This window comes from Rhododendron vialii, chromosome 9a, assembly GCF_030253575.1.
Source record: "Rhododendron vialii isolate Sample 1 chromosome 9a, ASM3025357v1".
Lineage (NCBI taxonomy): Eukaryota > Viridiplantae > Streptophyta > Magnoliopsida > Ericales > Ericaceae > Rhododendron > Rhododendron vialii.
In genome coordinates, this window is record NC_080565.1 from 9,966,876 (window position 1) to 9,987,825 (window position 20,950).

At 38.7% G+C, this 20,950-nt stretch overlaps 2 protein-coding genes across 3 annotated transcripts; one reads left to right on the forward strand and one right to left on the reverse strand.

Annotated features, from left to right (window-relative positions):
• Positions 1–6,294: 6,294 nt before the first annotated feature.
• LOC131299419 (uncharacterized) lies at positions 6,295–9,369 on the reverse strand. Its single transcript, XM_058324957.1, has 2 exons — positions 7,121–9,369; positions 6,295–6,974 (listed from the first exon to the last, which is right to left on the reverse strand). The coding sequence occupies exons 1-2, from the start codon at positions 8,727–8,729 to the stop codon at positions 6,901–6,903; spliced, it is 1,683 nt and encodes a 560-aa protein (XP_058180940.1). The 5' UTR covers positions 8,730–9,369; the 3' UTR covers positions 6,295–6,900.
• Positions 9,370–17,537: 8,168 nt separating this feature from the next.
• Positions 17,538–20,380, forward strand: LOC131299420 (SUMO-conjugating enzyme UBC9-like). 2 transcript variants are annotated; one of them, XR_009190763.1, is made up of 4 exons: positions 17,577–17,928; positions 18,834–19,048; positions 20,034–20,268; positions 20,301–20,380. XR_009190763.1 is itself a non-coding variant. In XM_058324958.1 (3 exons), the coding sequence occupies exons 1-3, from the start codon at positions 17,686–17,688 to the stop codon at positions 20,113–20,115; spliced, it is 540 nt and encodes a 179-aa protein (XP_058180941.1). In that variant the 5' UTR covers positions 17,538–17,685; the 3' UTR covers positions 20,116–20,380. The 2 variants fall into 2 exon arrangements, 1 of the variants encoding a protein (XP_058180941.1); XM_058324958.1 differs by having other exon boundaries at positions 17,538–17,928; positions 20,034–20,380.
• The last annotated feature ends 570 nt before the right edge of the window (positions 20,381–20,950 follow it).

Below are 20,950 nucleotides of genomic sequence, written 5' to 3' on the forward strand. Positions count from 1 at the left end.
CATCATGCCCATATAGTCTGAAGTGGTAACATACGAGAGTAGTGCTTTTACCGTACTTAGTGAAATATGGTATACTTTCCAACGCAAAAGCCCATTACTTGCATACTTTACAAACACATTATCTTGTGTGATTAGTAGTATATCATAGTGGTCACATTCATGATCAAAAGTTAGGTTGGCGTTTCCCTGAAAAAAACGAAACAACACGTTGGCCGTGTACGATCGAGTTGAGCGGGCGTGCTAGGACTACAATTGGTCAGGGTATGGACTGAATTTTGAACAGACGAGTTATGCGCCGCGTTCTTTTTGGCCTCAATAAAGAGAACTTCATAGAGAGAGATTGGATAATCAAAACTAGCAACATTTGGCCAATAGTTGTGCGATACAGAAAAGTAGCGAGTGCAGTGCTGCTCAAGCGTAAAGAACACCGTTAAATTGGAAAATACTCACTTCCAATACCGAAAATAAAAAGTTACAACTACGGAGTTTTTGGAATTTAAAAGTGCTTCAAAAAACACATAGTGCTGGACTATGGAAATTGAAATAGATAAAAGAGGAGCATTGGTTTCCTCCTTTTTGCCGAAAACCATGGCAGTGAAGTTGGTTGGGTCCATGAGCACACCCACTACAGCTCCATGATCTTGCTCCTATTTCTCTCTTGTGAAAGCTTGATGTGCCACTTGTCCTCACCATACATGATGGGCAGTTATTGAACTTAAATCCATTTTTCCATTGTCAAAATGATAGACCCATTAGCAGCTCTATGATCACGCTTGGGGAGGGTTGCTATGTCCGGTCACCCTCCATCCTTTTAGCCTAGTAAAAAAAAAAAAAAAGATGTGACTATTTTTCGAGGAAAGGTCACTTGTCCCATTTTCTTCATGGAAGAACTCAACTTCATGATGTGGGTGTTTTGTCCCTCTTTTTTGCTTCTTTAATGTACCATTTGTCGAGTTTCTAATAAATGTTTTTTGCCAATCAAAAAAAAAGAACACAACTTCGGGCAATTTAAGGAAGAAATCCCCACTGTTTTGATCTCTTTTTTACAATATACTCCTACTTTCCTCACGGTGTGTTTCAATTAGACTGTCATTTTAGGGTACAAATAGTTGGATTGAGACATTTTTGTCAAATCAAATTTCACCATTTTTTTGAAAATCAAATATTTGTTTTAGAGATACCTCGCCGCCTTCTTTTTTTGGTGCCATAAAAAATGTATAATACAATTCGCGACGGTATGGTGGCCCACATATTTTCTCTACATAAATTTTCACCGTTTGATTTAGTACACATTTTTCTGCATAAATCCTACCCGTTGAGTTGCTCAATATAGTTTCAGTCAAATTTTTGGTAATGAGGTTCTGTCATTATATTCAGTTATCATGGACTATAATGACTGATTGGGTAATGACATTCTAAAAGACTTGATTGCCGTTGATTGGGTGCACTATAATTGCTGATTCTTTATGTCAGTATATCCAGTTTGGTAATGATTTATGAAATTGCCTGTGATTGGCGTTGATTGGGAGACAATATGCTTTAAATGGGGTAAGACATATTGCTTTGATTGGGTGAACGAATTTTTGGTAACGATATTGGTAATAATATTCTCATTTCAGTTTTTGGTAATGAATTTTGGGTGAATCTCTCTCTCTCTCTCCCTCCACCTCCCTAATCGTTTTCTGAACAAGCTAGGTACTGTTCGTTTTATCTTTTACGCTTGAGCAACATTTCAATTTTCTAAAGGGCACTGTATCGGACCAAGTTCATTTTTTCCACACATGTTATTGAGGGCGAAATCTACGAGATGCAATTGATTTTCTTTGTTGGTCTTAGTTGGAATCATAAAATTTGAGTTTGGTAGGGTATCGTAGATAAGGGTATGGAGTGGAGCTAAACCAATCTGTAAGAACCCCCAACGGGCCCCAAGAATGTACACATCCGTACAACCTCCTCCTCATCCCGTCCTCTTCTCCCATATCCGCATTGCCAACTAGAAATATCGTAGAAATTTTATACCTTTGTAAACTCTATTTTTCCCCCTATTTTAACTCGTTTCTTGAGTTTTGCTTTGGTGTCGTATAAGTGGGCATATGGTGGGCAAATCTAAATTGCATAGATCAATGCTTGGATATACGGATTTTTTTTCCTCCGCTTTAGTATTTGTTTTCCTAACAAATGCATGCCAGAGTACATATTGTGTGAAAAATATGAAAAATAGATCAATTTCTCATTCTTTTTGATATTACAGTAGATCTTGAGCATCTTTTTATTTGCTGTTTGCAGATTCGTAGGAGTGACGACATATCTATATTCCGTTTCGTAAGAGTGACGGCGTTGTAAGTATTATCAATATTTCGATTCTTATACGATTTTTATATTTTAATTTAGAAATCCCTTAACCGTTTTGCATTTGATTGTGTATGTACTTAAACTTCTTTTAAACCTTTTAATCCATGGCAGAGTACCATGTCATAGGCAGACAATTACTTTGGTCTTTGCAACTCCTTTTTACTTTTCAATGTGGGATCTGGATACGAAGCTCATGTTGAGCCACCTATTAATCTGCTTTTTCTTGTGGATTACCCATTTTGATATTGATACGCCAAGTCTTTGATGGTGGTTTACTCTTATCCGTGCGGTTTATATTCTAGGCTTTCTTTACCCTTTTGTCTTCATCTTATTTCTCTATAGCTATTCTGTGTAACATTGGCATGATGGACTTGGGATTTGCTTTATTTTTCCTAAACGCTTGCATTGGTTAACCATAGGACTTTTGTTGGGGTCATATTGTGCTCACGTTTGGAGGACCCTTACTGATTTGAGCTTGGTATTGGAGTTCAAAGATCATAAGCTTTGCCTCTTTTTCAAAGTGGATAAGTTGCATGAGAAATTGGTGTGTGTGCAAGTACTTATTTGATTGATGGGCGAATTCGTTATCTTAAATAGGAATGAAATTGTTGTTGTCATACCCTCGATTTTTAACATAAATCATAATCATTTTCTATAAATAAAATGACAACTAAAGTATGATTATACCCAATTGACATATCTTTCCCCATTCTCAAAGTTAAATTCAAAAGTTACAGTTCTGGCTCGAGGCCCCAAATTATACAAAGTACCAAAATAATATTATAGTTTACATCAATCATTCTTTCAGACATTTCTTTTAAAAAAAATGCAGAAGATCTCTTCCTTATACCTTCGAAAAACATGATCAACATGCACGCCATGCCAACTTCCTTGCTTTGTACCAAAAAATGATAAGTTGAGCTACACTAGCCCAGTAGAAAAATCTATACTCTAGTTATATGAAAATGCGATGATGTATGCACCAAATGCGAATGAGACAAAAAAAGCGAACATGAGATACACAAGGTGTTAAAAATGAACTAACAAAATGAAATTTGCGGGAATCCTGACGTCTTAGAAATAACACTAACCATTCGAACGTCAACTAGGAGCAACATTTAAACTCATATCAATCAGACAAACAACAACAATAGTTCAACCATCTAATAACTTTTCGAATGAACGCCACAAACCACTTCCTCATTTTATAAAACTTTCCTTTTTGATTTCCAAAACAATTTAGAGAAAACTCATGACCATCACGGGTCAAGCTCTATTGATTCGAGCTTGAATGCCGGAGTTTGTTGATTTGTGCCCAAATACTAGATCCGTTGAATCGCTCAAGAATATTAGAGGATTTTTTGATAAAAATTCAAATTCAAAAACCTCAAATTTTTTTTCCGTTGATTCGCATTACCACACCTTACATTGCGGGACCCTCTATCTGAATTCTCAATTTAAGCATACACACACATAAAGCATCATTCAATGTACAAGCAGGCAACATTTCCAAAATTCACATTGTAGTACAAACTCGTAAACATGTCACATCGTACAATGATAAATACTTTAAGATCATGTTATTCCTTTAAGTCTATCACGATGCCCTTCGTCACGTACCGAACCCTCAAATGACTCAACGACACACCATCTGCTAGGTTCCAAATGAGAATCTTATTAAACGAGTGCCAAAGGAATTTAGAAGGATCAATGAGACGAGTCACGGGGATACGAGTCACAATACTACAAATCGGATCACTAGACAAGCTCATGTCTCCCCATAACACTCACCACATTACCCTTTATAGACCATGGTACTCCTATCAAACTTACGGTACAATCCCTAACCAACATTGCTGATATTATGCTCTAATGAATGCCAAGAGACAATATCGAACAACGAGTTACTAGAACATAAGCAATCATGCTCAAGAGTGACTTGAACATGTTCTAATTATATAGGAAATCATAACATGGAACGAGAACAACCTTAGGAATAGGCACATACATCGGCAAACTGACACACCTCTACTCAAATGATCATAACTTTCTGTGTACTAAGAGTTTTAAGGTAATTCTAGTGGCAAATGAAAGCTGAATTCAAGACTTTCGAATCGATATAAAGTTTGCATGAAACGCACATCGCACGAGGAAGTTATGGCCGTTCGAAATTGGGCTGGAACCCAAAAAGCGAGCAGAATTTCCAGAGAGGGGAGGGATTGATCCCTCCTCTCATGGGGACCAATCCCCAAAGAGAAAAATCCAGATTTTGAATGAGGATCTATCCCTAGGCGGTTTTGGGCGATTTCTGTAGATTTTTTACAGCTTTTCAAGGACACCAAGGTTTACGATTCAAACTCGATTGAAGTACAAAATCAACTCATAAACACATAAAGAGAGTAAGAAATCCCTACCTTAATGATCAAAGATCGAAGTTCACATGATTCGAGCAAGCCCTAGCTCCCAAGACTTCAAATCCAAGAGAAATATACCTCCTCCTCCAAATCTTGAATATATGCAGTATTGCTCCCAGTGATTAATATATCATCCACATATACCAACACTAAAGTAATATCTGTTGCAGTTTTCTTAATGAACAAAGAAGAGTCAGCTTTACTTTGTGCAAAGTTCTGTTGAAGAAGATAGCCAGAAAAGAAAGAAAACCATGCCCTTGGGGCTTGTCTCAATCCATATAGAGCCTTGGATAATTTGTAGACAAAAGAAGGATGAACAGGGTCTTTGTAACCCAAAGGTTGTCTCATGTACACTTCCTCATCAATAATACTATGTAAAAATGCATTGGATACGTCAAGTTGTTTTATGGACCATGCATGATGAACAGCCAGACTAAGCACAATTCGAACAGTAGGTTGTTTGATCACAGGACTGAATGTGTCTGTGAAGTCTATGCCCTCAGTTTGTTGATTTCCATTTGCAACTAAACGAGCTTTATAACGTGCCACACTTCCATCTGAATGACGCTTGATTTTATAGATCCATTGACAGCCTATAATGTTCACATGCAAAGGTAGGGGTACAAGGGTCCATGTGACTTGCTTAACCAGGACTTGATATTCCTCATGCATGGCTTGTTGCCACACAGTGGACTTAATGGCTTCAGAAAAATGAATAGGTTCATGATCTGGCAAAGGCATGTTAGGACCAACAACATTCAATTCAAAAACAATTTTAGGTTTAACAATTCCATGTTTAGATCGAGTCATCATAGAATGTTGATTTTGAGGAAGACGTTGAATAGAAAAAGTGGAACTAGAAGGGTCAGAATCAAAAGATGCAGAAAAAAGAGGAACCTGAGTAATAGAAGTATGAAGTAAAGGGAGTTGCTGAGGAGAATCAGACACATGATGAGTTACAGACGAAGGAGGCATGTGAGAAACAGATGAGGAATCATGAGAAACAGAAGAAGAACTAGGAAGATCAGAAGTAGGAGAAGGAATAGATGTGGGAATAAAAACTGAAGGGGATTCTATTCCTGAGCTAGTTGTTGTAGGATGTAAAGGACAACATGGAACTGTGATAGCTAGATCCTCAAAACTTGTTAATGGTACACTAAAGGAAATAGGAGAGATAGAAGTATGAGATGAAGATGAAATGGCTAAAATTGGATAAAGAAATTCAGTTTCAATAAATTTAACATGTCTGGAAATATAAACCTTTGTTATGGAGGGATTATAACATTTGTATCCCTTGGTATGAGGACAGTAACCTAAGAAGATACAAAGAGATGATTTAGGAGACAGTTTATTTGCTGCATATGGTTTTAACCAAGGGTAGCAGCAACATCCAAAGGGCTTGAGAAACATATAGTCTGGTGCAGAGTTGAACAATAAGGTATAAGGAATCTGAAATTTGAGACTAGTATGAGGCAATCTGTTTACAAGATATACAGTAGTGGTAAGAGCTTCAAGCCAAAAGGTAGAAGGTAAGTGAGATTGTAAAAGAAGAGTGATAGTTGTTTCAATAAGATGCCTATGTTTCCTTTCAACTAAACCATTTTGCTCTGGGGTATGAGGACATGAAGTTTGATGTATCATACCACTCATAAGAAAGAGATTAAGAAGGAAGTTATTAATAAACTCACCCCCATTATCACTTCTTATAGTCTGAATAGTGATGTTAAACTGTGTGGAAACATAAGCCTTAAATTGAACAATAGCATGTTTGACCTCAGACTTGTAATGAAGAGGAAATAACCAGGTATATCTAGAAAAGTCATCAATAACCAGCAAATAGTATCTAAAGCCTTTATGAGAAGGCACAGGGGAAGGCCCCCACACATCCATATGAATTAATTGGAAAGGAGCAGTAGTACTAGAGACAGAAACATGAAATTGAAGTTTATGGCTCTTGGCCATATTACAGCATGTACAATGAAGCAAATGAGGTTTAGAAACAAGTAAAGCATGTTGTTTTATTAAAGCTTGAAACAAAGGGAGACTTGGGTGACCTAGCTTTTGATACCATAGATTTGCAGAAGAAGAAGATGTACTGACAAGGGCTGTGTATGTGTTGAGACCAGAAGTGTACTCAGAGGAGGTCAGCATGGGGTACAACCCCTGGTGACACGGCCCCTTGTATAGGATTTTGTGAGTATTCTTGTCCTGGATTTCAAGTCCAGAAGAATCAAAAATTAGAGAACAATGATTATCTTTAGCAAACTTATAAACTGAGATGAGATTATGAATAATATGAGGTGTATGTAGAACATGAGGTAATTGAAATTGTTTTGAAGGTATGGGTAACAGACCTTTGCCAATATGAGAAACCTGAAGTTGAGAACCTTTGCCAACCATTATACCATCAGTCCCATTTGCAGGTTGTGGATTAGCTAGATTCTGAAGATTATTTGTGATGTGATGTGTTACTCCACTGTCAAAATACCATGGTTGAGCAGAAACACTGGATGAGCTTGCAACTGAAGGAAGCATTGAATTAGAAACATTAAACTGAGCTCCTCTGACCCCTGCTGGAGAAGGAGCAAAAGACTGATGTGTTCCTGTGTAACAACCAGAATAGTAATCCATAGATGGGACAGAAACTGCTTCAGTAAAGCCAGCAAATGGTGTTTGAGGTGATGGAATGGGAACACTAGATGCCTGAGAAGGTCCAAATTGCTGAACCATAGGTGATTGAGATTGTGGGGTATGAGGTTGATACATAGGCATGCCAGAGGGATATCCATGGATCCATGGTGTAGAATAAGACATCCATGGAGCAGTTTGAGCAGGAGGCCTCCATTGAAGATTGGGAAAATATGGTGATTGAGGCCTATAGTGACAATAGTTTGTTGGATGATTACTCTTCCCACATATCTCACATGGCATACGTGGACCTCTCCCTCTGCCTCGATTAAAATTCCTGAAAGAAGGTTGAAAGAATTGTTGAGAAAACTGAGGAGGCAAAGATTGTTGTCCAGTTGGTCCAATGTACTGAAGTGGTTGAGATTGGTAAGAACCATATGGACCTGGAAAACCAAATGACAGTTGAGAACCATACTGTTGAGAAGGTCCAAATTGCTGAGGAGAAAGACCAAGTTGCCCAAAAGACTGGGTTAAGCCATTGTAAGATGAAGCTATTGATGATGGTAGTTGTGGTACATTCAGAGTAGAAGATGATGGTGATGCCATGGATCCTGTTGGCATTTTCCCTTGACCATGAGTAGCAACCAAGACATAACCAATTTCAATTTCTGCAGAGGATTCCTGTAGAAGCTGAATATCTTCTCCATGAAGCATAGTGACAACTTCGTTAAATGTGAGACTATGACCACCTTGTTGTAGCCCTCTAACTGTGGTCTTAAAACTATTGAAAACTTTAGAAAGACCTCGAAGAGTATGAAAGATGAGATCATCATTGTCAACCTGACTTCCTGCTGAAACTAATTTTTGGGCATATTCTTTGATAGTATCAACATACTTCTCAATCGTAGAGGTCTTGGTAATAGAATACAGTTTACTCTTAAGTTCTTGCACATTACTTTTTGAGAGAGAGTTACAGCGGTTTGATAGTGAATCCTTAACCTCATAAGCATGGTGTAACCCTAGAACATAGGGCAAAGTACAAGGTGACAGAGATGCCGTTAGGCAGGAAAGAAGCTGAGTGTCTATCAGTTTCCACAGAACAAATGCAGGGTTAGAACTTAGGATTCCTTCAATAGAACTAATCGGAGATGGTGGACATTCAACAGTCCCCTCTAGATACTCGTAAAAGCCATTTGCTTGCATAACATTTTCCACTTGCAATCGCCATAACAAATAATTTGTGCTATCCAACTTTATATTCACCAGCGAATGAAAATTAGCAACAAGGAACATGAGAGAATGAGGTAAGGTTACCGTTGTTGCTGTGGAAGTCATGACAAAGAACAAACCAGAAGAGAAGCTTTAATTCCGTGAGACAGAGAATTGAAAATCGAGCTAGAAATTGTGAAGATTCGACCTCAGACGTGTGATTTTCACCGCCGTTTGAGCAAGCTTGAAGTTAGGGTTTTCACGTAGTCATAAAATCAACCAACAGAGAATTGAAAATCGAGCGAGAAATCATGAAGATTCGACCGCGGACTTGTGTGAGTTCCATCGCCATTTGAGCAAGCTTGAAGTTAGGGTTTTAGGTAGACACAAAATCAACCAACACGAACATGAATTTCAGAACCAAGAAGAATCATTAAGATTCAGCCTCAGGATCGTGTGACTCTCGTCGTAAGCTTTGATACCATATAGAAATCCATGAATATAGTACACCATGAATCCATAACAGAGAAGAAGAGAGAAGGAAGGCAAAGCTAGAAAGAGAAAAGAGTATTCTATTCTTGATTTCCCAAATTCTCAACTGAATACAATCGGGGGGAGATTCCCCACTTATAACCAACAGCTTGGCATTACAACATGACAGCTCAGCAACTGACAACCTCCACTAAACTAAACACTTAAACTAATCCCTAACTATTGCAACTAATTACATCACATATTACAGATTAGTAAACTCTAATGACCTTACTTGACAGATCAATCCCCAAAGAGAAAAATCCAGATTTTGAATGAGGATCGATCCCTAGGCGGTTTTGGGCGATTTCTGCAGATTTTTGACAGCTTTTCAAGGACACCAAGGTTTACGATTCAAACTCGATTGAAGTAAAAAATCAACTCATAAACACATAAAGAGAGTAAGAAATCCCTACCTCAATGATCAAAGATTGAAGTTCACGTGATTCGAGCAAGCCTTAGCTCCTAGGACTTCAAATCCAAGCGAAATATACCTCCTCCGAGCTTGAACGAACATAACCTGAGGCCTAGAACACTTGAGAAAGACGATTTGGTGGAGGATCTTGGTGGGTTTCGAGTTTGGGAGTGAGTTTGTGTGTGGAGAGAGAGAGAGAGTTGAAGGAGAAGGAGAGAGAGCCGAGAGGTAGAGAGAGAGTGAGAGATGAGATTTGTGATCCCCTACACACACACCCACATAAATATACTAGCACACAAACCAATTAAACTCACACTCCCTTATATAACAATCTTATTGTTTAAGACCCAAATCAAATAAACTCACAAATTTCTCATTTATTCAATATTCTAGCATTTATAAAACCTTGAAATCATTTTCCGAAAATACGGGTCTCTATAGTTCCCATTGCTTTTGGTGAATCTTCTTTTTTATCTTTATGTGCCTCCTTTTCTTTTTCTTGGTTGGTTGGTTGGTATCTTGGTAGCTAGAATGACCCCATTTTTTATTTGTATCTTGAATAGAACGTCACACAAGTGGGTTCCTTCGAAACTCGGACACACGAGTGTGTGTGTGTGTTTTGCTCTATCTTTTTTTGGTACAAATGTTTTGATCTCTTACTTTAGGATTTTAGAGCACATTTGATAGCAGATATAAATTATTAGTGTTGTTTACATTATTAGTCAATGTAGTCAATAGTATAATGAGTAATTGGTTTTTCATGGTGATAAAATTATGTTGCTAGGTCACTTGAAATCATATATATTGAGTAACGAATTCTTCAATTCGTGCCTAAACGGGCAAGCCCTAGAGGAATACAAGCTGATCATGCCCGGAGGAGGCTCTTCAAAACAGAATAACACAAGACTCTCATATTGAATTGTTCTCCCTCAATCTATGTCTATGTGTGTTGGTGTGCAAATTCAAAATTGTACCAACTGTGAAAAAGAATTGATTTCTTACTCATATCAGATTTTAGACATTTGAAGTTGGACCATTTTCAAAATTTGAATACACACTCCTCGATTCAGAAAAAAAATTACACTCCTCGATAATTCATTTTAGTTGTGTTTAAAAACGTGTTGCGCCGTGCCTTCAAACACGGACAATATTTAGTTAATTAAAATATTGAATAATAGCGTTTTCAAGAGGAGGCTAGGAGGGAAAAGCAACAGTAAAAGAGAGCTATGGAATGATTTAAATTCAAATTTACGAACTGACTTGAGATAGAATATCGCCTGAGAGTGCTCCTAGCTTTGTGGGATTGGGTTTCACTTCCGTTCCATGCTATTAAACTGATAGTGGGGATCAAAACTAATTAGAAACATACTTGATCGTTTCTTATTTTTTAACTAGTGCTAGCCCGTGCCTACAGCACTACGCATTCCGATTGGAAGGGGATGACAGTTGTGTGATTTAGATGAAAAAACCATGGGCACTTAACCGGAAAGTGGGAGGATGCACTACAGCCTTTGGATCAAATGAATCTAAGCCGTTCCAACAACTTGTCCCTACACCCTTCTGTTTCATAATAGAGATTACATCCCGTAGCATATGTACCCTTATAATCAAAACATTAAGAGGCGTAACCAAATACTTCCTTCAATTATTATGCATCTCAATGGTACGGGGTGTGTATCGTAGTATTTCCATAAACCGATTATGTAATAAGTAGTTGAAAAATATTAGGGTAGCAATTTATGCACTAAATACGTCTCCATATTGAAGATGGAAAAAAAAAAAAAACTGAATGTGCATGTATTCGTAATTATGGAATGTATATTTAAATTTTAAATTTTATTATTTTTGTATTAGGCCAGTATAATGTTGAAAGGATGGTATATTGATTGTGTTTGCGATAGATAGGTGGATACAGATTTTAGATTCTAGCTTCAAATTTTTCTGCAAATTTTAGATTCCAGATTTTATAGTAGAAGTTGAAAAAACTTAATCATCATGAGAATTTCATTTGTTTTTTTTAAAAATTTGTGTTGCAGAATCCCAAAAGTTACCCCAAACGGTCAAACCCAGCTTTGGAGTTTTGAGAATTTCTTTCATTTTTCAGGTTAGAAGTTGAAAAACTTGTTTGTTGCATATGCGAGATCATCATGAGAATTTCATTTGCTTTTTTAAGAATTTTTGTTGTAGAATCCCAAAAGCTACCCAAAACCCAACTTAGGAGTTTTGAGAATTTCTTTCATTTTTCAGGTTCTTAGAATCCGTAGATTCTAAAAAACAATTATGCATAATTTTTGACAAACATTCTATATCAATTTTTAGAAACTAGAATTTGAAAATCTATCAAAAATATTTTCGCGCACACCAACATTAAAAGATTTCACAGGGGTAGCAAAAGATTTCACTGGGGTTGCCCCATGCTAGGGGGGATTCCATTAGAATTGTGGAGTGTGTAGTGTGGCTTTAGGGCGGTCTACAATTGTCGATTTCATTAACTAACGGTTCAGATTAAAAAGAGTTGATTTTTAATCTGAACCGTTGAAAACACTATTAGATAGCTATAATGCCACACTACACACAACGCACTACAGCGTTTTCCATTCCAATATTAATTAGTAAACATAGATCGATGTTACTAATTGAATCCACTTGACCATGTATACTCTGCCCATGTCTCCATATCCTACATATATAAAGTGGGAGTGCCCTTAACAAATGGCAATCAATTCAGTCATAATACCAAAGGGACACGGCATGTGTGACAAAATGTGATGAAGGATTCATTGGAGGATTTAAGCATACTTATCACTTTTTTGAAGGCGAAAAAGATTTCATTAATCTTTGAATAGAGATTACAAAGATTAGAGAGAAACACGTGATAAGTATACTTATCACAACTTATTAGCGGACCGAATCAATTGAGATCCGTCAGAATAATTATAGGAGCAATCTCTTCCCATAATTCTAGGATTATTATTCTGTTTCCATAGTTATTGTTTCCTAGTTGGTTGTATTCTTTTCCTATATATGTGTGGCTGTGTTCCATCAATTAATCAATGAGAATCAATCATATTTATCACAAAGCACCTCTTATCATGGTATCAAAGCAGGGTTCATGTTCTTGCTCTTTCTCTTTCGCATAAGACGACACACTGGAAGAATACAGCAGTTTCAACCTTCAATCCATCTTTACAGACATGGTTGAGGCTCAAGAAAAGGTTCAGAAACTTATTTCTGATCTCTCTTCCCCTTATTTTCTTCATTCAACCGACCACCCCCGTACCCCCCTTGTTGATATTGCTCTAACCCATACCAACTACGGGTCTTGGAGCCGTTCTATCACGATGGCCCTTTGTGCCAAAAATAAACTGGGTTTCATTGATAATACCCTACCTTGCCCCACAGATCCCGATATTCAACCCCTGTGGAAACGAGTTTCCACGATGGTCCTCTCATGGTTGTTGAACAGCATCAGCAACACAATTACTCCAAGCCTAACCAGTTGCCGCACGCCGTATGAACTATGGCGTGATCTTGAATCCAGATTCACTCAAGGGAATAATGCTACCGTTTTTAAAATTCAAAGAGAGACCACTCATCTTCAACAAGGTAATCTTGATATTACCAATTATTATAATGCCTTCAAAACGCTTTGGAATCAACTTGATGGGATTGATCCGCTTCCGGAATGCACATGTGATACCACCACCCCATCTCAATCCAACTGACAACCCCTCTCCTACATCAAACCCCGATCCCCCTCCCCCACCCACCCAACCGTCAGCTCCACCTCCTCCTACCCCACCACCCGAGCCATCTCCCAATCTGGAACCGACACCCCCAGCCGCCCCCTCTCGGCCTTCACGAGCCCATCGGCCTCCAGGCTACCTCCGGGACTACCTTTGCCCTACCCTTCCGTCTGCCACTATTGCCTCCCCCGATGCTCTGCTCCAGTCTTCAGGTACGGTCTATCCACTCACTCAGTTCATTTCCTATTCCAATCTTTCCCCCTCCCACTTTGCTTTTCTTTCGGCCTTATCTCATTCGCATGATCCTACTTCCTATAGTCAAGCCATCCACCACACCCAATGGCGTGATGCTATTTCTCACGAACTGAAGGCACTAGAAAATAACAAAACGTGGGTCCTTCGTTCTCTTCCTCCTGGCAAAAAACCAATCGGTTGTAAATGGGTTTTTAAAACTAAACTAAAAGCAGATGGATCCGTAGAACGATACAAAGCACGTTTGGTCGCCAAAGGCTATACTCAAGTTGAGGGGTTGGATTACCATGACACTTTTGCTCCCGTTGCAAAGTTGGTCACTGTTCGTTGTGTACTCGCTATTGCAGCTACTCGCAACTGGCACTTGCACCAATTAGATGTTAACAATGCTTTTTTACATGGTGACCTCGATGAAGAAGTTTACATGTCTTTTCCTCCGGGATATGGCCGAAAGGGGGAGACGCGTGTTTGTCACCTACAGAAATCCCTATATGGCCTCAAACAGGCCTCTCGCAATTGGTACTCTAAGCTGTCTGCTGTTCTTCTCTCTGACGGATTTCGACAATCCCAAGCTGACCACTCCCTTTTTACTCGGCAAATTGGTTCTACAATTCTTGTTGTTCTCGTTTATGTTGATGATTTACTTGTTACAGGCAACGATTTAGCATCTATTCGCCGCTTACAGGGATTCTTGTCGAGTAAATTTCAGTTAAAGGATCTTGGCAAGCTCAAGTATTTTTTGGGCATTGAAGTGGCTCGCTCCACCGCGGGTATTTTCATTAATCAGCGCAAATACATTCTTGACATCCTCGCTGATGCTGGCCAAACAGGATGTCGTCCAGCCTCTTCCCCGATGGAGCAACATCTTAAACTCACGGCTGATAGTGGTGAACCAATTTCTGATCCGAGTTCTTATCGTAGGCTTATTGGACGACTGATATATCACTCTCGCCCAGATATCACTTTCGCTGTTAATCTCCTCAGTCAATTCATGCATGTCCCTCGGGTCCCGCATTTGGAAGCTGCTACTCGTATTCTTCGCTACCTCAAGGGCTCCGTCTCTCATGGCTTACTATTTCCTACCCGTTCGGACCTCCAACTCACTGGCTACACTGACTCGGATTGGGCCAGTTGTCCTATGACTCGGCGCTCCACTACGGGTTATTTCATCACCCTTGGAGGTAGCCCCATCTCCTGGCACACAAAAAAGCAAAGTGTTGTCTCCCGCTCTTCCGCCGAAGCTGAATATCGGGCCATGGCTTCCACCACTTGCGAATTACTATGGCTTAAAACTTTACTCGGTGATTTAGCAGTCCCTCTTTCATCGTCAATCAAGCTATATTGTGACAACCAGGCAGCCTTACACATTGCCCAAAACCCAGTTTTCCATGAGCGCTCCAAGCACATTGAGATCGACTGCCACCTTGTCCGTGAACGAGTACAACAAGGCCTTCTTCAGCTCCATCACATTGCCTCAGCGAACCAACTAGCAGATGTTTTTACCAAAGCTTTGGGTGTTGACCACTTTCGTCTCCTGACATCCAAGCTGGGCATTACGTCCCTCCATGCTCCATCTTGAGGGGGAGTATTAGCGGACCGAATCAATTGAGATCCGTCAGAATAATTATAGGAGCAATCTCTTCCCATAATTCTAGGATTATTATTCTGTTTCCATAGTTATTGTTTCCTAGTTGGTTGTATTCTTTTCCTATATATGTGTGGCTGTGTTCCATCAATTAATCAATGAGAATCAATCATATTTATCACAAAGCACCTCTTATCACAACTAGCAGTGACCCGTGCTGTACACGGAGAGTGTGAAAAAATAAAGAACAATAAAAAAAATTATGTGTATGTCACATTCAACACGTTCATTTATCCACTAAAATAGTTTTGAAGAACTATATAGCTTCCTTGGTTATCTATCCTATTATTGAGGCATGAGGGGCAAGTATTCTGAGGTTGGAGGGCAATAAGGAAATGGAACAAAAGCTGGGATGTGTTCTAGTTTATCATCTTAACAAAATAAGTACTTATTTGTAAATTTTAAGTTTAAAAATAATAGTTTTATTGAAATAAAAAAAATATGCAATATGAATTTTGTTTGATAGATCTCAATGAGAAATATCAAACCCTACAAAAAGAAAATAGAAAAATTATTTTCATAAATCCATTATTTTTAAACTTAAAAATAGATTCTTATTTTTTAAGTACTTATTTAAGAAAGTTGAACGGAGCTGAGCAATCTTTGAACAGTTCAAAAGGTGAAAAACGAAACAAATCACTCCAATTATTCGACAATACCTTCGAAATGACCACTGGTCAATATATTCGACAAATATAAAGAAATTCAGAATCAGAATTTTAGATAGAAGGTTGTGTTTTGAAAAGAATGAAGTTTTGTTTTCAAAACAAGAAAAGAGATGGGAAATCCGAAATATTAGGAATCTAGAAATGTGGTTGGCGTGTGCATGAAAAGTGACACGCTCTAGACAACTTTTCTTACAATGATTATTTGGCTCCTACTATTTTTCTCATCTTCATGACTATATTTTCAATACCGAACATAAGTTTCTATCGGGCACAACTTTGCATGCAGCGCACGCAAACGCTCACTAGTCATATATATTCTCGATGACACGAAAGCTGTCTTTGGGCGTATTTGCTATATCTGTGGATAGAGATTTTAGCTTCAGATTCTGTTGTAAATTTTAGATTTTTGATTTAAGTAAAAGTTAAGAAACCTGTTTATTGCAACTGCAATATTACGAGGATTTCATTCTCTTTTTGAAAATTTGTGTTGCAGAATCTCAAAAGCTATCCAAACCGAACTTTGAAATTTTGACAATTTCTTTTCTTTTTCAAGTTCTCAGAATCTATAGGAGTAGGATTTTTGGCGAAATTTCAAAAATGATTTTTGAGAAGTTAGAATCCAAAAATTTGTGGAAACAAATTTTCCCAGACACCCACCTCCATCCCTGACAATCGGGGACAAGATTTCCCTCCATTGTGTTTTGATATACGGCCCAAGCCAAGTCATTAGACCAGCTCATGGGCCTTCTGCCGATGCAAATTGGAGCACTGGCCCAAAGTCACCTAATCTTCTTCCCGTGTATGGACTCCCAGTTGACACGAGACGTGACGATCACGAATTCTCTTCACCGTGGCTGTGTCAATCGGGTTGAGTAGTGGTATCTGACCGATAAGGAAATGCAATCACTCTGTTTGGTTCCCATTTTTTGAAAGTAACTTTTTACACTTTGTATAGTTTTTAATAAATCTCTTTCTCTATATCTCTTCACTCATTACTACTCATTACATCAAAAATAACTTTCTAAGATGTAAACCAAACAAAATAATTGTCATTCACCTTAGGAAGCACCGTGTCGTTCAACCAATAGAATTCCATCATCCAACCCTTAAAAATCAGAAATCCTATAGGTACCGGCGGTTTTGATGGGAAACCGTACCGACAGCCGCGCCGCGCTGTCTCCGGCTATCGGACGATCGATCCGAGCCGTCCAAATTTAAAAAAAAAAAAAACGAGGAGGCCAATGCCGGAATTAATTGCATCCGATGTGTATAGGATACTTGATCAAAACACTCTATTTTTCATATATGTATGTATATAAGAAAAATAGGGTGTTTGGATCGAGCACCTACGCACATCAGAAGCCGTTGATTCCCACGCAAGCCCACTCGGTTTTTTTTTTTTAGAATTTTTGAACGGCTCGGATTGGCCGTCCAGTAACCAGAAAAGGTCTGGCGCCGCCATCGGTGCATTTTCGATTTAGTACCCATCAGTACCAGTAGCAGCAGCAGGACTCCTTAAAAATTGACTGTGTTGTCCAACCAATAGAAACGTTTTCCCTTTTTCTATCCATTCTTATCATCTCCTCCTCCTATATCCTCCGAATATACAAGAACTTAAAAATAAAAATAAAAAAAAATAAAAATATGGAAGAAGAAGATAGTGACCAAACCCTGTTGGACCAAGACTCCCACCAAACCCAATTCCTTTTCTTCATAAATTAAGAAGACTTCTACTCTCTCTCTCTCTCTCTCTCTCTCTCTCTCTCTCTCAATTTTGTTTTCCAGTTTATCATCTTCTCTAATAACGCCCCGCGAATTGCGAGTCATGGTTACAAAGGATCCGGAGATCTGTGCAAGAACAAGGCTTGAACTTGAGCTCAGAGAATACCTTTCAAATCCCCCAACAAACATCAGTTTTGGGCCTGTGAGTGATGAAGACATGTTTCATTGGCAAGGCATCATAATCGGCCCTGTGGACACCGCTATCGAAGGTGGTCTTTTCCATCTCTCAATCCGATTCCCCGTTGATTACCCTTTCAATCCTCCAAAAGTACAGTTCCAAACTCAGGTATGTATATGTTCACTGTTTCATTTGATCTTCTGTTCTCTCTGTATGATCATCACGATACGATTTCGATATTCACCTCTCATGATATTCGATCTTTACTATAGCTCTGATATTGGCCGAGAATTTTGATCGGCGGGGACTCCTAAGGTCTAGGACGGACCAAGGGACGGATGGATGAGCATGGGTGACCGCCGCCATACCCAAGTTTTAAATTTCATTCGGAACGTAGTAGACTAGTAGTTATTTCTCAAGTACGTCAGAATTATTAGGGTTTTATAAAAAAAAATCTGACACTCGCCCGCCAATCCAAGATTTTTTTGAAAATCTGGTTAGAAGAGGTGTCGAAGCTAACCATTGCGTTCTTCTTTGTTTTGTGTTCGCTTAATTTTGGGTGTTGTATCTCTCCCGACAGCTTCGGCACTCTCAAGTTTCAACAGAGATTCGAAGGTCGATTTTTGCAGATGGCGTCAACAAGTTCTCTACTTTTTGGAAGTTTATTTTATTTTATTTTTTCTTGACCTGTAATTTGGTTGCTAGGTTAAACTTATAACTTCTATAGTTATTGATATGCAATTTTAAGCGTTGTTTGACTTCCTAATTTAGTGTCCGGTTTGATGCAATTCTTATGATTTTTGTAAATGATCCCCACGGATAGTGAAAACCAAAACACATGATTGTAGCAGAACAATATGTAATGGTTTTCGTAGAGTCGGCAATGAACTAGTTAGCGAATCATCTATCTAGAGGACAAATCAATGTGTACCCAACCAATATGCTATGTGTAGTCCAATATTCAAAAACCGTATTTTTTTTTCTTTACTTTTTTCTAAGTTCGCGCGGCTCTTTTTGACGAACAATATCATCCCATTAAATATCAAATAAGTTCGCGTGGCTCTTATGTGCAGGTTTTTCATCCAAATATAGACGTGAATGGCAGAGTTGGTATCAGGATACTAGGAGACCAGTGGAGTGCTGCTCTGTCCGTAGAGAAGTTGTTACTTTCCATAAGTTCAATTCTCCTTGATCCGATTGTATTAGACGGTCACTATCCAGTATCAGATCTTTATTGGTATGAGAGGAATTATTGTTCCAGCAAGAAAACAACAAGATTGGAAAAACAGTATGTTATCTTCTACTTCTCTTGGAACATAAAAAACATGACGAACTTAACTCTTAGAATATAACCTTTGAGTAGCTGAATTCTCCACTTAAGAGTTGCTCTTCCATATAGTTAGATTACATAAGAAGGATACCTTTTTTTTTCCCTTGTCAATGGTTAAGGGTGTCGGAGCCAGTTTATGCGCACTTTGACCGTTCCCCTCCCTTGTTCGGTCAAAGGCACTTTTACATCTCATCCCTGTTGCCACTTGTATTCCTTGGGTTTAAGAAGGTTGCAAGTTTCGAACTCAAGATGTCCGGGTTTACATCTCATGGTTCAAGTATTTTCAGGGCAGCTACTATAGTCCTCTGTTCCGAACGTTAAGTAAAAAGTCGCATGGCTATTGTGTAGCAGCTATGATTGAAAGGTTGATTATGCTCGATAAAAGGAATGAAGGAAAGGCGTTTTGGGAATCCTGCAACTTGTCATTCCTTCTAAAACTTTCCAGTGGTGTTGTAGTCTTGTAGAACCACGAACAGAAATTTTGCATCAACAAGGCATATACAGAGACATAACAGAGCTGAGAGTAGTTAGAGAAAGCCCTGATGGAGTCTTATAGTAGTTGAAAGCGAAAAACGTTTTTTGTCAAAATCAACTCATTGTAAATTCAACTTGGAAGTCACTTGAAACGTTTTCTGTGGAAGTAGTCGATGGAGTCCATCCTGACAATTCAAATATAGCAGTTGAAAACAATCAGAAATCACAAGTAGAGAGTAAAAACATCTTAATGGGCTAAGCAATACATAGTATAGATGCTGGAGTGCTTCCACTGGCATATTTGGGACGCGATAAATCCCAAGTTTACCTTTGCCTTTTTCCGGCACTCATGCTTGTCGATTTTTTCTTGTTATGAATAGCGTAAGTCAACCTCATTTAGCATCGACTACGTCTCAACTTTTTAGATTTATAATACTAAGTCATACAGTTCAATTTCTGCTATTTGCAGGCTATTGAGATGCTGGTCAAGAATCAAGCTACTTCCCATGATCAGAAATCAAAGTGATAGATTTAAGTCCGGAAGAAGATAAATGATGTCCCCGCGCTGCTGTCTATCGATATTAATGAGCATAAATGATTTTGTAGTGTTTTTCATTAGCCCTCAAGTTATATTTAGTCTGTGCTATGATCTTCGTCTTTTACCACTGCATTATCAAACTGAAGATTGGCATCTTTAACTAAATGTGGACTGTATATACTGTTCGTAGCTGCCTAGTGGATACTATTTTGTAATTGGTATCAGACAAAAGGCTTACAATTAGAATCTAGTAATTCCAAAACCTTTGGATTATTTTAGCTGGTGCCTAGCTACTCTAGTTGGGAATTCTTATGCTGCATCTTTCATCAAAAAAAAAAAACCTGCAGAAGAGCGCCTCATCTCTTGTGTGCATGAACATAACCTGATGGTAATGCTGGATGTGCACCACTGGATCAGTGTTCGTTTCGTAGAAAACAAACGGACAACGCTTCACCCTGCTCGGAGGCAGTGCCCTCTGTATCTTTTTTGACAAAGGTGAGGTAGCTCTCCGGCTTAAGGCCTTACTTGCAACTTCTCCTGCGGTTTGCTGCCCTCCCTCTTGCCTATCAGATTGATCCCTATACTTATGTTGATGTTCGTATTTTTCTCGGTCAGAGTTTGATCTCTCATATCTGTCCCTGTGATGCTTCCTGGGTCTATCCTCATCCGCAAACAAACTTTTTCCCCTCCGTCGTGGAGAGTTGTCCTTTCTCGTGGATGACCCTTTTCTACTTGCTCGGCTGCGTTTGGCGCTTTGCCGAAGATCTTTCTCCCTCTCGTCGGTACTTCTTCAGGTCTTTGATCTACTATTCAATGTTCCATCATTCTTCTCTAAAAAATTCGCTTCC

Bases quoted from the DNA above. Each gene is read 5' to 3' on its own strand.
- LOC131299419 (XM_058324957.1), bottom strand. From the start codon at position 8,729: ATGACTTCCACAGCAACAACGGTAACCTTACCTCATTCTCTCATGTTC. The intron at 6,975-7,120 runs GTCTGTTACCCA...CTTGAAATCCAG, and splicing joins GGTTTCTCATATTGGCAAAG to GACAAGAATACTCACAAAAT.
- LOC131299420 (XM_058324958.1), top strand. From the start codon at position 17,686: ATGGTTACAAAGGATCCGGAGATCTGTGCAAGAACAAGGCTTGAACTT. The intron at 17,929-18,833 runs GTATGTATATGT...TCTTATGTGCAG, and splicing joins AAGTACAGTTCCAAACTCAG to GTTTTTCATCCAAATATAGA. The intron at 19,049-20,033 runs GTATGTTATCTT...TGCTATTTGCAG, and splicing joins ACAACAAGATTGGAAAAACA to GCTATTGAGATGCTGGTCAA.